The 14,187-nt window shown below is 43.8% G+C and overlaps 1 protein-coding gene across 7 annotated transcripts in view; it reads right to left on the bottom strand.

The window, feature by feature from the left end:
* LOC130362843 (uncharacterized) overlaps positions 1 to 14,187 on the bottom strand; it is a 195,681-nt gene that overhangs the window by 43,403 nt on the left and 138,091 nt on the right. For all 7 annotated transcript variants that reach the window (XM_056567917.1, XM_056567916.1, XM_056567918.1 and 4 more), the window contains 2 exons: positions 6,016 to 6,244; positions 3,167 to 3,368 (listed from right to left, as the gene is read on the bottom strand). In XM_056567917.1, the coding sequence (XP_056423892.1) occupies positions 3,167 to 3,368; positions 6,016 to 6,244 (431 nt within the window). The remainder of the gene's footprint in view (positions 1 to 3,166; positions 3,369 to 6,015; positions 6,245 to 14,187) is intronic.

The raw sequence follows: 14,187 nt of genomic DNA on the forward strand, positions 1-14,187 counted from the left end.
TGTGAGAAAATGAAGATAAAGACATCTTAAGGCAAACAATGATGGGTATAAATATAATGCGACCCAAGAGTGTTAGACAAACTATATGTGGGCAACTTTATCATGCACTTGCTATGAGAAATTATCTGCCAAGTCACAGAGTCCTGTTAAGGAACCTACAAATTTGGTAGTGAATCGCTAAGTGGTTTTTGAGACATTATCAGTTTATGCTATTTGGATCCCCCCATCCATTGGTGTGGGTACCATAAATGGTGCCGATGCAGCTATTAAGGGGTTCCTGAAGGATAGGGCCAGACCAGTTTGGATATCCCATTTATTTTCAACCTGTGCACGGATCTCTTCTCTATAGACCCTACAATGTTAACATACAATGGTGTTGGGAATAAACCAAGTGATCATGGAAAGAAAATGTTGGACTAACAAGCACCAACTCCTCCTTTCCCAATTGGACAGATTGGTTGATGGACACATGGACAGTTGCTGATAACCAGCACCAGAAGGGGCAGAAGTTTAATGTTTGCAATGAGACTTTCCACCCCCAACAATGAATCTTTAATGGGGAAAAGGGTATTTTGTGAAAAAAATGTATTGCAATTTTCCACAAAAAAATCTTTCTAGAAACGCTAATCCAACATCATCATGTGGTGGCCCAGTACAGGAATTGCACCCCTGTACCCTAGCTGCCCTGTCAGGCAGTCTCCATGCAGTGACCCCTGGGCCCCTCCTGCACCTGTTCCCTTGTATATTTGCTTCTAAGTGCCTGTGTTATATATAGTATTATATATAAAATGTCTTATGCCTTTAAGAATGTTGTCGTGTGATTGTAACCAGGGAAGGTACCAGTGACCATGTGACCTACAGAGTGACCTATGGGACCCCTCCTAGTCTCCCCCATATAAGCCCTGGGTGAAGCTTCCTCTTTGCTGTTACGCTCTTTTCCTGCTTAGCTGATTTGCAGTGAGGACAAGTCTGGAGAGTGTGTCTGGAGTCCAGAAGAGGCCCAAAGTCTACCACGTAGCCACGGATCCACAAGTCCACTACCCCCAGGTCAAAGTCAAAAGACTGGTAAGCTACAAGTGTATGGGTATAGTCAGTCTCAGTCAAGTAAACTGTATAACGTCAGCGTGGCCATGCATCAAATTGTCCAAGTCCAATATAAGTCCCAGCAAGCCATGTGGTCTCTGAAGTCACTGGTCACCTTCTTGGGCCTAGCCAAGCTGTATACACTGTTACATCTGTCTGACTCGGTAAAGCTGCTGTTGTTCCATAACTTGGCGTCAGAGTCATTTTTGCCTAGCCCAGGATGCAGCGGTATTCCTTCGGGTGGTGTAGAGGATAAACCACGCACTGGTGTCAGGAACACAAGGGGTTAATGCCATCTGCCCCTAGGGTAATTCCATCTGCCCTGCATCACACCCTCACCACAACTACATCATCAGTTTTTATGGAAGATGGAAGGATGTGGCTCATTCAGTGGGAACATTTGTTAAATGGGCATTGTCAGAATCATAAACTTTTTATGTGTTGAACATCTTGACAAACATAAACCTTTCTAATATACTTCATAAAAAATGTTGTTATGTCTTTTTTAAAGAAATCATGGCTTATAATAAAAAAAAAAATTCAAAAAAAGACCACTAGGGGTCCCCATACCACCCAGAACATAATCTTGTCCGACTGCAGAATCATCTTTGTTCAAGTTGAAGCACAGGCAGGAACAAATGCCTGTGCGCACAGGCAGGAACAAATGCCTGTGATGAAAAGACCCAGCACAGCAGACTCGGGGAGGAAGTAAATGGTGTGTGTGAGGGCGGGCTCAGTACTTGCCTCAGACACGCCCCTTCCTGAGTAGTGGATGTCAGAATGAGTGAGCACAGAACAGAGGGATTTATGAGCCAAATACAGTAGCTACACACATACAAAATAAATGTAAAGCATCTGCATGACCTAGTGAGTAACATATAGAAGCATTATTTTTTTCTGTGATATGACCGGTACACTTCTTGGTCTCAGCTGCTTAAAAGACACATCAATAGTCAAAAATTTCAACATTTCCACTGCGGATATGGCCTTAAAGGGGTACTCCCGTGGAAAACTTTTTTTTTTTTTTTTTTAAATCAACTGATGCCAGAAAGTTAAACAGATTTGTAAATTACTTCTATTAAAAAATCTTAATCCTTCCAATACATTTTATGGGCTGTATACTACAGAGGAAATGCTTTTGTTTTTGGATTTCTCTGATGTCATGACCAGAGTGCTCTCTGCTGACCTCTGCTATCCATTTTAGGAACTGTCCAGAACAACATATGTTTGCTATGGGGATTTTCTCCTGCTCTGGACAGTTCCTAAAATGGACAGCAGAGGTCAGCAGAGAGCACTGTGGTCATGACATCAGAGAAATCCAAAAAGAAAAGCATTTCCTCTGTAGTTTATAGCCCCTAAAAAGTACTGGAAGGATTAAGATTTTTTAATAGAAGTAATTTACAAATCTGTGCAATGTAAAGAAGCAAGAAAGGAGAGGGCACACTAAGGTGTTACTGCACCTGTCTTGAGGATACTGCAAGGTCTCAGTGGCCCTTAGTAGGTCTCCTGCGGGGTGCACATACGAAGGATATGAAGTATCAATAGGTACAATAACAAAGACACGTGTGTGCACTCACCGTTCAGCGGAGACAGCTCAGCATGGAAGTCCGGTTCGGGGAAGGCTGGATCACAGCATCGGTGCAGGTAGAAGGGGCGCTCGGAGGCTACGCCAGCTGTTTCACACGTGTATGCGTAGCCTCCGAGCGCCCTTCCACCTGCACCGATGCTGTGATCCAGCCTTCCCCGAACCGGACTTCCATGCTGAGCTGTCTCCGCTGAGCCGTGAGTGCACACACGTGTCTTTGTTATTGTACCTAATTTACAAATCTGTTTAACTTTCTGGCACCAGTTGATTTAAAAAAAAAAAAAAAAGGTTTCCACGGGAGTACCCCTTTAAATCTGTAACAAATTTCCACAAATTTGTGAATTGATAAGGTCACGCAGAAATGCTTCTCCGCTAGACAAGTTGGTATAGTTCACCATTATACAGGTATATTAATCATTACATATAATGTTATATGATACTATTGATCACGAGATGGTGATATAGCATATAGGGACTAATTCAGAGTAGTGGTCTTACACGTTAGTTCTGCAGGCGGGGGTCCTTTGGTTGGCATATTTTCCAGGCGAATACTGGCTTTAAAGCTCAGCTTGGAATTCTGAAAAGCAAGTTGCGCTTCTTCTGAGGAAGGCTTGTCATCATACAGGGCAAGCTGAGCATTACCCAGCAAATACAGAGCATTGCTATTACATGGAGAGGACATCACTCCAAGCTGGCACACCTTAAAATATGGAAGAGAACTGCATATTAGAATCTATAAATCAGATGATGTATCCTAAGATCCTTAATGGATTTTTCAGCTTTTTAAAGGGGTACTCCGGTGGAAACTTTTTTTTTTTTAAATGAACTGGTGCCAGAAAGTTAAACAGATTTGTATATTACTTCTATTAAAAAATCTTTACCCTTCCAGTACTTATTAGCAGCTGTATGCTACAGAGGAAATTCTTTTCTTTTTAAATTTCTTTTTGTCTTAGTGTTCTGTATCAGGAGCTGTCCAGAGCAGGAGAAAATCCTCATTGCAAACCTATGCTGTTCTGGACAGTTCCTGGCACGGACAGCAGGGAGTGGGCAAGACAAAAAAGAAATTCAAAAAGAAAAGAATGTCCTCTGTAGCATACAGTTGCTAATAAGTACTGAAAGGATTAAGATTTTTAAATAGAAGTCATTTACAAATCTGTTTAACTTTCTGGCACCAGTTAGGTTTCCACCTGAGTACCCCTTTAAGGATTCTGTGATAATCCCATGTTTATGGTGTCTGTTAATAGTCTGCTATTGCAGAAAGAAAGATGAGACTGAATAGGCTCTAAATGGTCTAATTATTTCTTCCTATTATAGTGTTTTCCAAAAAGTGTGTTTCCAGCTGTTGCAAAACCACAACTCCCAGCATGCCCGGACAGCCAACGGCTGTCCGAGCATGCTGGGAGTTGTGGTTTTGCAACAGATGGCAACACACTGTTTGGAAAACACTGTTCTGTTGAATGAACATACCTGCTTAGATGGTCAGAAGGCATTGGGCAACATAGTAGCGTGTTCGGGAGGGAGGAATCCCTGCAGGGGTCTCCTATTCTTCATACGGGTAATAGTTTCGGAGCTTTTGAGGTTAATGATCACTTTTTATTAAAAAAGTCATAAAAAGGATCAGGTATGGACAATGCGTTTCGGAGGGGCTCCCTCCTTCGTCAGGTCCTGACGAAGGAGGGAGCCCCTCCGAAACGCGTTGTCCATACCTGATCCTTTTTATGACTTTATTTTTATAAAATCACATTGTCTGATTTTTAAAGAATTTATTTGGAAATTATGGTGGAAAATAGGTATTTGGTCAATAACAAAAGTTCATCTCAATACTTTGTTATATACCCTTTGTTGGCAATGACAGAGGTCAAACGTTTTCTTTAAGTCTTCACAGGGTTTTCACACACTGTTGCTGGTATTTTGGCCCATTCCTCCATGCAGGTCTCCTCTAGAGCAGTAATGTTTTGTGGCTGTCATTGGGAAACACGGACTTTCAACTCGCTCCAAAAGGTTTTCTATAGGGTTGAGATCTGGAGACTGGATAGGCCACTCCAGAACCCAGCCACGTTTCATCTTCAATGCTCTTGCTGATGGAAGGAGGTTTTCACTCAAAATCTCACTATACATAGCCCCATTCATTCTTTCCTTTACATGGATCAGTCATCCTGGTCCCTTAGCATAAAACCAGCCCCAAAGCATGATGTTTCATCCCCCATGCTTCACAGTAGGTATGGTGCTCTTTGGATGCAACTCAGCATTCTTTCTCCTCCAAACATGACGAGTTGAGTTTTTACCAAAAAGTTCTACTTTGGTTTCATCTGACCATATGACATTCTCCCAATGCTCTTCTGGATCATCCAAATGCTCTTTAGCAAACTTCAGATGGGCCCGGACATGTACTGGCTTAAGCAGGGGGACACGTCTGGCACTGAATGATTTGAGTCCCTGTTGGCGTAGTGTGTTACTGATGGTAGCCTTTGTTACTTTGGTCAAAGCTCTCTGCAGGTCATTCACTAGTTCCCCCCTGTGTGGATCTGGGATTTTGTCTCACTGTTCTTGTGATCATTTTGACACCATGGGGTGAGATCTTGCGTGGAGCCCCAGATCGAAGGAGATTATGAGTGGTCTTGTATGTCTTCCATTTTCTAATAATTGCTCCCACAGTTGATTTCTTCACACCAAGCTGCTTGCCTATTGCAGATTCAGTCTTCCCAGCCTAGTGCAGGTCTACAATTTTGTTTCTGGTGTCCTTCGACAGCTCTTTGGTCTTGGCCATAGTGGAGTTTGGAGTGTGACTATTTGAGGTTGTGGACAGCTGTCTTTTATACTGATAACAAGTTCAAACAGGTGCCAATAATACAGGTAACGAGTGGAGGACAGAGGAGACTCTTAAAGAAGAAGTTACAGGTCTGTGAGAGCCAGAAATCTTGCTTGTTTGTAGGTGACCAAATACTTATTTTCCACCATAATTTGCAAATAAATTCTTTAAAAATCAGACAATGTCTCATCTTAAGTGGGAGAACTTGCACAATTGGTGGCTGACTAAATACTTTTTTGATCCACAGTATATTCTACAAACCTGCTGACAGGTCTGGTTTAAGAATTGTAAAAAGTAATACCAGCAGTTTTTGTGTGGATTTCCTTGATAAATCTTTAAGGTTTTGAAAAAAATAAAATAATAATAATAATAATTGTGGACACACCTACTTTATTGGCCTAAAATGCAATTTGTGGATCATGGTGTCTGGTCATTACAAAAGAAAAATAGCGGTCACGAAGATGAGAACATGATATACAGTCTACAATGTCTAATTTCCTTCTATATTTATGTTTACAGCTGAACATATATCGTGTACCTTTTCTTGCATGTCTAACAGCTTCTTACATCCAGGAATGGAGGTCAGCCGTATGAGAGCAGAGAGTGCCTGACATCTTTTCCGTACCCAGTCTTCTTCAGCTGATGCATCTTCAACCAAGAACTCAAGGAGGCCAAAGCAAGCCTCCAGCAGAGCCCATTCCAGATCCTGGGTGACCACTCCTCTATGCAGGCACTGGCATATGGCCCTAGCAGCCCAATCTGCAACACTGACAATAAAGTACTACAATGAAGTAAGTAACATACTACTTGTTCTGAAAATGCATTTTTATATACCCTATTAGGTCATACTGATTTATCAGATGGAGTTCCCTCATCCAGTTTTTCTGAAGGACCCATCACATCCATGCATTACACAGACAGTCTATTGAATTCAGTGTAATGCATCAATTTACCTGTGGTGGTGCTGCAGGGAAAATGCTGCCAAGTTCTCCCATAGGTCACAGCTGATCATTGGGGTTTCCAGTAACAGGAAAACTTGTGATAAGCTCATTTCTTTTTAGGATTTTTTAAAGATCCTTCTTAGAAATATGAATAGTTTTTAAGCTTTCAAATGTATTCATTTTTTTTTTATTATAAATTTTTGTTAACAAACTTTACAAATAATATAAAAAATTCAAAAATACTCAATCATTTTGTGTGTGTGGCTCCTATGCAGTCATGCAGTAACTTCTTAAGCTCTAATGCTAAGAATATGACTAGTGTAAAAAAAATGCAGAAAATATGGGCTGATTCATGTCTGTGACTCCACATCCTAGTGAAGTGGAGTAACAGACAATGAATATGTAAATTAAGCTGGCAAAGCCCCGCACCCTGCGTACAATTTAGCAGAGGATCTTCTGGGGGACATATCTCAGGTCTAGAGTTGAGCGAACTTTTGAAAAGTTCGGTTCGCCAGACTCGTTGAACTTCGCAAGTTCGGTAAGGCTCAGTTCCACATGAACCGGCAGTGAAATAAGGCCCCAAATACGTTTATAACACTACATAACCGCTGTAAACCCCTGTCTAACACTGTTAGGAGTGTATTCAAGCAGTTTTAAAGACCGTCATTGTCTTCAGACAGTTTTTTGTGTCTAGAAAAGGCGCAAAAAAGGCGCAAGCAGGGTTTTTTGCGCCTTTTGGTTTACAAATTAGATTTTGGCAATACACATGATATGGAAGGGTTTTATGAACTGAGCCTTTTTGTGAAAGGCGCAAAGCCACTGAATAGTCTAAAACTACACCAGACCTGGCGTAGCTTTTTGGTGTACATGAAGAGAGAAATTTCAGAAAATTTGACCTGCACAAAATTTATCAAATGCTCTGCGACCATTTAATAAATTTGGAGCTTCACTTACACCTACAATGATAAATGTCAGCCGAAGTGTTTTTAAGAATCACCTATGGCGACATGTGGTAAACCATTGGTAACTATTCCAGCTCACCCATTTTTTAGGCTTATTCACACCTAAATAAATCAGCATATAGTATCCCTGGTTGTCGATAGATGCCTGTCAGATCCCTTTTTTGGGAGTAGTAAAAGAATTGGAGTTCTAAAATAGTGAAGACTGAAGAAATAGCTCTTGTATGAAAAGCCAAAAAGCATGAGATGGCGGACTGATGTCACTAGCGTACAGCAGGAGATGGCGGACTGATGTCACTAGCATACAGCAGGAGATAGCGGACTGATGTCACTAGCATACAGCAGGAGATGGCGGACTGATGTCACTAGCGTACAGCAGGAGATGGCGGACTGATGTCACTAGCATACAGCAGGAGATGGCGGACTGATGTCACTAGCATACAGCAGGAGATAGCGGACTGATGTCACTAGCGTACAGCAGGAGATGGCGGACTGATGTCACTAGCATACAGCAGGAGATGGCGGACTGATGTCACTAGCGTACAGTAGGAGATGGCGGACTGATGTCACTAGCGTACAGCAGGAGATGGCAGACTGATGTCATTAGCATACAGCAGGAGATATCGGACTGATGTCACTAGCATACAGCAGGAGATATCGGACTGATGTCCCTAGCATACAGCCGGAGATGGTGGACTGATGTCACTAACATACAGAAGAAGATGGCGGACTGATGTCACTAGTGTACAGCATGGGATGGCGGACTGATGTCCCTAGCATACAGCCGGAGATGGCGGACTGATGTCACTAACATACAGAAGAAGATGGCGGACTGATGCCACTAGCGTACAGTAGGAGATGGCGGACTGATGTCACTAGCATACAGCCGGAGATGGTGGACTGATGTCACTAACATACAGCATGAGATGGCGGACTGATGTCACTAACGTACAGCAGGAGGTGGCAGACTGATGCCACTAGCATACAGTAGGAGATGGCGGACTGATGCCACTAGCGTACAGTAGGAGATGGCGGACTGATGTCACTAACGTACAGCAGGAGATGGCGGACTGATGTCACTAGCGTACAGTAGGAGATGGCGGACTGATGTCACTAGCATACAGCCGGAGATGGTGGACTGATGTCACTAACATACAGCATAAGATGGCAGACTGATGTCACTAGCGTACAGCAGGAGATGGCGGACTGATGCCACCAACGTACAGCATGAGTGGCGGACTGATGTCACTAACATACAGCAGGAGTTGGCGGACTGATGTCACTAGCGTACAGCAGGAGATGGCGGACCGATGTCACTAGCGTACAGCAGGAGATGGCAGACTGATATCACTAGCGTACAGCCGAAGATGGTGGACTGATGTCACTAACATACAGAATGAGATGGCGGACTGATGTCACTAACGTACAGAAGGGGATGGCGGACTGATGTCACTAGCGTACAGTAGGAGATGGCGGACTGATGTCACTAGCGTACAGCCGGAGATGGTGGACTGATGTCACTAACATACAGCATGAGATGGCGGACTGATGTCACTAACGTACAGCAGGAGATGGCGGACTGATGTCACTAGCGTACAGCAGGAGATGGTAAACAGATGTCACTAACATACAGCAGGAGATTGTGGACTGATGTCACTAGCGTACAGCAGGAGATGGAGGACTGATGTCACTAGCATAGAGCAGAAGATGGCAGACTGATGTCACTAGCGTACAGTAGGAGATGGCAGACTGATGTCACTAGCATAGAGCAGGAGATGGCAGACTGATGTCACTAACATCCAGCAGGGGTGGTGGTAGTACTGTCTATTCAGTGACATCTGACACAGGAGGTTTAAATTCTCACTGATCCATGCCTGATTCCTTTTACTAAAAGTCAGTTTTTCCACGCTGCTGGCTGACAGTCTTGTTCGCTTCGGTGTGACCACATCGACTGCTGCTCTGAACACTCTCTTCGAGGTTGGATAAGACAGAACACTCATGGCAAACTTGGCAAGTTCTGGCCAATGGTCCAATCTGGCAAGCCAGAAGTCCATGGGGTCTGGCTGGAAGTAGCAGGTTTGCCAAAAAGTAAATTATATTTTGGCCAGTAGCCCTGACCGGCCACAGGGTGGTTGCAAAAGCAAACGCAACAAATGTTAACTCGGCCAGCAGCCCTGGCTGGCCACAGGATGGTTGATTTTGACCAGCAGCCCTGGCTGGCCGCAGGTTGGTTGCAAAAGCAACCGCGATAAATTTGTTACATTTTGCCCCAGCCAAGTAGCCCAGGCCTGGCTAGAAGTAGCAGCAATGGAGCAAAAGTTTTTCAGCCAAGTATTTACCCTGGCTGTAGGTACTACTCCACGTATCAATCATGCCATGCAGGGTATGGCTGTCTCAGCAAAATAATGGTGACTATGTACTAATTTTGGCCAGGAGCCCTGGCTGGCCGCAGGATGGTTGTAAATGCAACAAATTTGATTTTGGCCAGCAGCCCTGGCTGCAGCTATAAATGTGTTAAATTTTGACCCAGCCAGGCCTGGCTGGAAATAGCAGCAATCAAGCAAAACTGTGTTTTTGGCAATGTATTGCCCCAGGCCATGGGTACTACTTCACGTATCAATCATGGCATGCAGGGTACGGCTGTCTCAGCAAAATGTCGACTAGGTACTCATTATGGCCAGCAGCCCTGGCTGGCCGCAGAGTGGTTGCCAAAGCAAATGCAACCAATTTGAATTTGGACACCCTGGTTGGTCGCAGGATGGTTGCAAACACAATAAATTTGATTTTGGCCAGCAGCCCTGGCTGGCCGCAGGGTGGTTGAAAAAGCAAACTCAACAAATTAGAATTTGACCAGCAGCCCTGGCTGGTCGCAGGGTGTCTGCAAGAGCAAACACAATACATTTTTATTTTGCAATCAGAGACAACAAAAATGGAGCAAAGCAATTTTTTGAAAAAGTATTGCCCCTGGGCCTGGCTATAAGTACTACTCCATGTATCATTTGTGGCATGCAGGGTACAGCTGTCTCAGCAAAATAATGGTGACTAGGTATACACCACCTTGGCTGGGCACACCCCATTAGTTGCCTCAAGGTCATGGAGTCCACAAGATGGTATGGGAGGGCCTGTGCCACCAACAACTTGGCCATATAGGAATTGAGGCACACTACAACAGGATGAGTGGGAGAATACTGTTGTCTGGAGGACATGAATTCCCCAATGGAAAACTGACGGGATTGGGGAGAAGGAGGGCAAGACACAGATAAGGCAAATCCCAAAAATGTGCTGCCTATGGAAGAGGCCTGTTAGACAGTTGGGAGAAGATGGCCTGGATTTTTCAAGCCTCCCAAAAATTATCCCTTTTTTGGGAGTAGCAACAGGTTCTTAGTCTAGCAAGTGAAGAAGATGGAAAGGATTTTTCCAAGCGTCCCAAAAATTATCCCTTTTATTGTGGATGATAGGTTGTGTACATGTTGGCCGGGATGGAAGTAGGTGATGGTGGATTGGTGTTACTAGTAGTATCCAGCGTACAGCAGACGGTGATGAAGTAGAGTTATCTGTAGCCAGCAGAGAGCAGGCATTGGTGGACTATGTATACTTCTACCCAGGCTTTGTGATACTTGAGGTGATGACGTAGAGGCCTAATTCCTAAATTTGGACGCTTCCTGTGCCTCACTTTCTCCCTGTAGAGGCGTCACCGTGCCTGCTTTCCTGTATCTGGTAACATAGTAAAGACAGGATGTCATAAATAGCTAGGTACATCAACAACCGACTGTGCCCCTATTCTAGAATGTTTTTTTTCTCAAGCCTTCGCATCCAGCACCAGTGTCACCGCCACTTGCTCCTGAGCTGCTCGGACCAGAAGGTCCACTGACATCCTCCTCTTCATCATTCCCACCACTCCTCTCATTAAGAACTTCTGATGTGTCATCGTGGCCTCCTTGTTCCCCCGCATCATATCCACCATGATGCCTTCCAGAATCCTCACCAGGACTACCACCAGTGCTATGCTCGGCCATTGTAGCCCCTTCCCTTCCTCAGCAACAAGCGTCAAAGGCTGACTGTGACCCAACTCCTCCTCTTGGCCTGTGCTAATATTCTGTGTAGATTTTTCACTGGCTGAGATTACTGCACAATGTGTACTGACAGTGTTTGTGGAACTATATACAATGCAACAGAACTACAGGCTAGATACAGATCACTGCACTGGCTACTGTAGCCGGTTGAGGAACACTATTCAATTCAGAAATTTGCAGGTATAAGTCTTAAAAAAAGGCTTTGGATTTGTGGCAGCAAAATATGAGTCCTTCAGAGGCTGTGAGAAGGATGTCCCCTTATCTCCTGTATAGGAGCCCCTATAGGTTTCTTGTATGGAGATTGACTCCTGTTCACACACACACACACACAAGGTCTCTCTTTCTAATTTGTATCTATCTATCTACGATAGGATAGGGAAGCAGCACTCTGTGTAGAACAAATTGAAGATAGTGGGTGCACACAGCCGGAGTCCCAGGTCACAGGATTCACAACTTGGATATAGGAAAAGAGAAGACTGTAGCACTCCAAAATGGTGGAAAAGCAGTGGCGTTTATTCCAGCTTAAACATCAAGGCAACGTTTCGGCTGCATGCAAGCAGCCTTTCTCAAGCTTGAGAAAGGCTGCTTGCATGCAGCCAAAACGTTGCCTTGATGTTTAAGCTGGAATAAACGCCACTGCTTTTCCACCATTTTGGAGTGCTACAGTCTTCTCTTTTCCTATCTATCTATCTATCTACCTATCTATCTACCTATCTACCTACCTATCTATCTATCTATCTATCGTGTAGTTTATCCACCCATGTCTGCAACGTTTTGGCTACCCACTTGTAGCCTTTCTCAGGCTTGAGAAAAGCTACAATTGGGTAGCCAAAATGTTGCAGACATGGGTGAATAAACTACACTAGGTATATTTCACAGATATTGGAGTGCTGCTGGATTTTTTCTTGTATTTGGTTGTCTGGTTGGATCCGTAACTGGGAGCCGCTTGCATTCCTCATCAGTATACAGTACATCTTGTGGTTGTGCTGCTTTTTAATTTGTTTTATCTATCTGTCTATCTATCTACTTTGGATAAATGCAGCACACCAAAGTAAGTTCAATCAAAGTGTAGGTTATTCCATAGTGTAAAAGAGTACCATTTTACACTCTAGTACGCTTTTACACTATGGAATAAATGGCGGGACCATGGGTGTTGCGGTGTAGGTTGGTGGGATCAGATGTGATTAACCCCGGGGGACGGATGGTATTAACCCCTATGTGTTCGTGACGCCAGGGTGGTTTTTGGGCTCCAGAACACCACACGCCTGGATTTTTCGCTATCCCATGGGCTGGTAGTGAATAAAGAGTCCACAACCAGTTCGGGTCAAACAGAGGCTTTACTGAGTAGAAGACAGGTGTAATTATCTTCACAGCTAAGGCCAGATTTCCCAGAGAGGTGGCCAGGACCCAGAGGACCTTGCTGCCTGCTTGACCAATACTTGTAATAAACTTGACTTTGACTTGCAATTAGACTTGACTTGCCTATGTGCAGGACTTGACTAGTTTCAGAGACAGCAGACATAGTCTTGAGACTTACTGGAGAGACAGTAGCTTTGTGGCCTTCCAGATGCTGAACACTTGCACTGAGTTCTCTGTTGGTTGCTGCCTCAGCAAAGAATTAGATGGGAGAGCTGGTAGCAAGATACAGAATTGTAATGGCTGCCCCTTCATATAGGGGGGGGGGGGGGGAGGGGGCTGAACTAACCTATCTTTCTAACCACTATGTCTGTCTCTCTCTCCCTGTCTCCTCTCTGCAGAAGTTCTAAGCGCTCTGAACGCTGTGGGTGACATCACTGGCCTTTCATCTGTGTCCTATTGGCCTTTGTGATTGATTGACACAGTAAGCAGCAAATCACATGATAGACCTGGGTTATCATGTGATATGCTGCTTTCCCTACGTCATCTCAATGCCCCTGCCTGCCCTGCTTGTTCCGCCCGCCCAAAAAAAAAAATTATTTCTGTTTTATTTGTGCTATTAAAAAGTGAAAAATCCAAAAGTTTGGGTTGAAGCCGGGTTCACCGGATTCGGCTCGCTCATCTCTACTCAGGACCTACTGGACATATTTAAGTAAGCGAGCCCTCGTTTCACTCCTTTTCACCCACACTATAACCTAGTGTATTGGGTTTAGTGTGGGTGAACAGGCTGACAGTTTTCTAAAGGAAATAATTTAATAGATATACTCTAATTACTATTATTAAAAACAGCAGGTTGAAAGTCAGCCTGTTTAATTAGGTTACTCAGTTATCAACCAGTGGCAGCTTACCTCCCTTGCAAAAAATATTAGGCATTTTTGGGGGAAAACTGTGGTTTTTGAGCCAAAGCCAGAAGTGTATTCAAAAGGAATGGGAAATAACTTATACTTCTCCTTCCTGCTGGATCCACTTCTGACTTTGGATCAAAAACTGCTGACAGTTTTCCAAAAATGCCAGAAAAAAAAAAAAACATGTTTGGAAACTTAGCCTTAGCACAGAAAAAAAGATATACTAATATGTGGGGGAAAAAATTAAATAAATAACACATTTTTATACAAACTGCAGAAAATACGCTGTATCCTGAAATGCCCTTTCTCATGCCTCTTTGGGGATTTTAGCTGTTCACTAAATTCGTGTTTGCCAACAAAGGCGTCAAATAACGTATACGACTAACTCGCTGAAATTACAGATATTTCTGGCAGATAATGGCCCTGAGTTGGCTCTGCAGCATCTTATCACACATCATATCACATGTAATAAAGAG

This window comes from Hyla sarda, chromosome 3, assembly GCF_029499605.1.
Source record: "Hyla sarda isolate aHylSar1 chromosome 3, aHylSar1.hap1, whole genome shotgun sequence".
Lineage (NCBI taxonomy): Eukaryota > Metazoa > Chordata > Amphibia > Anura > Hylidae > Hyla > Hyla sarda.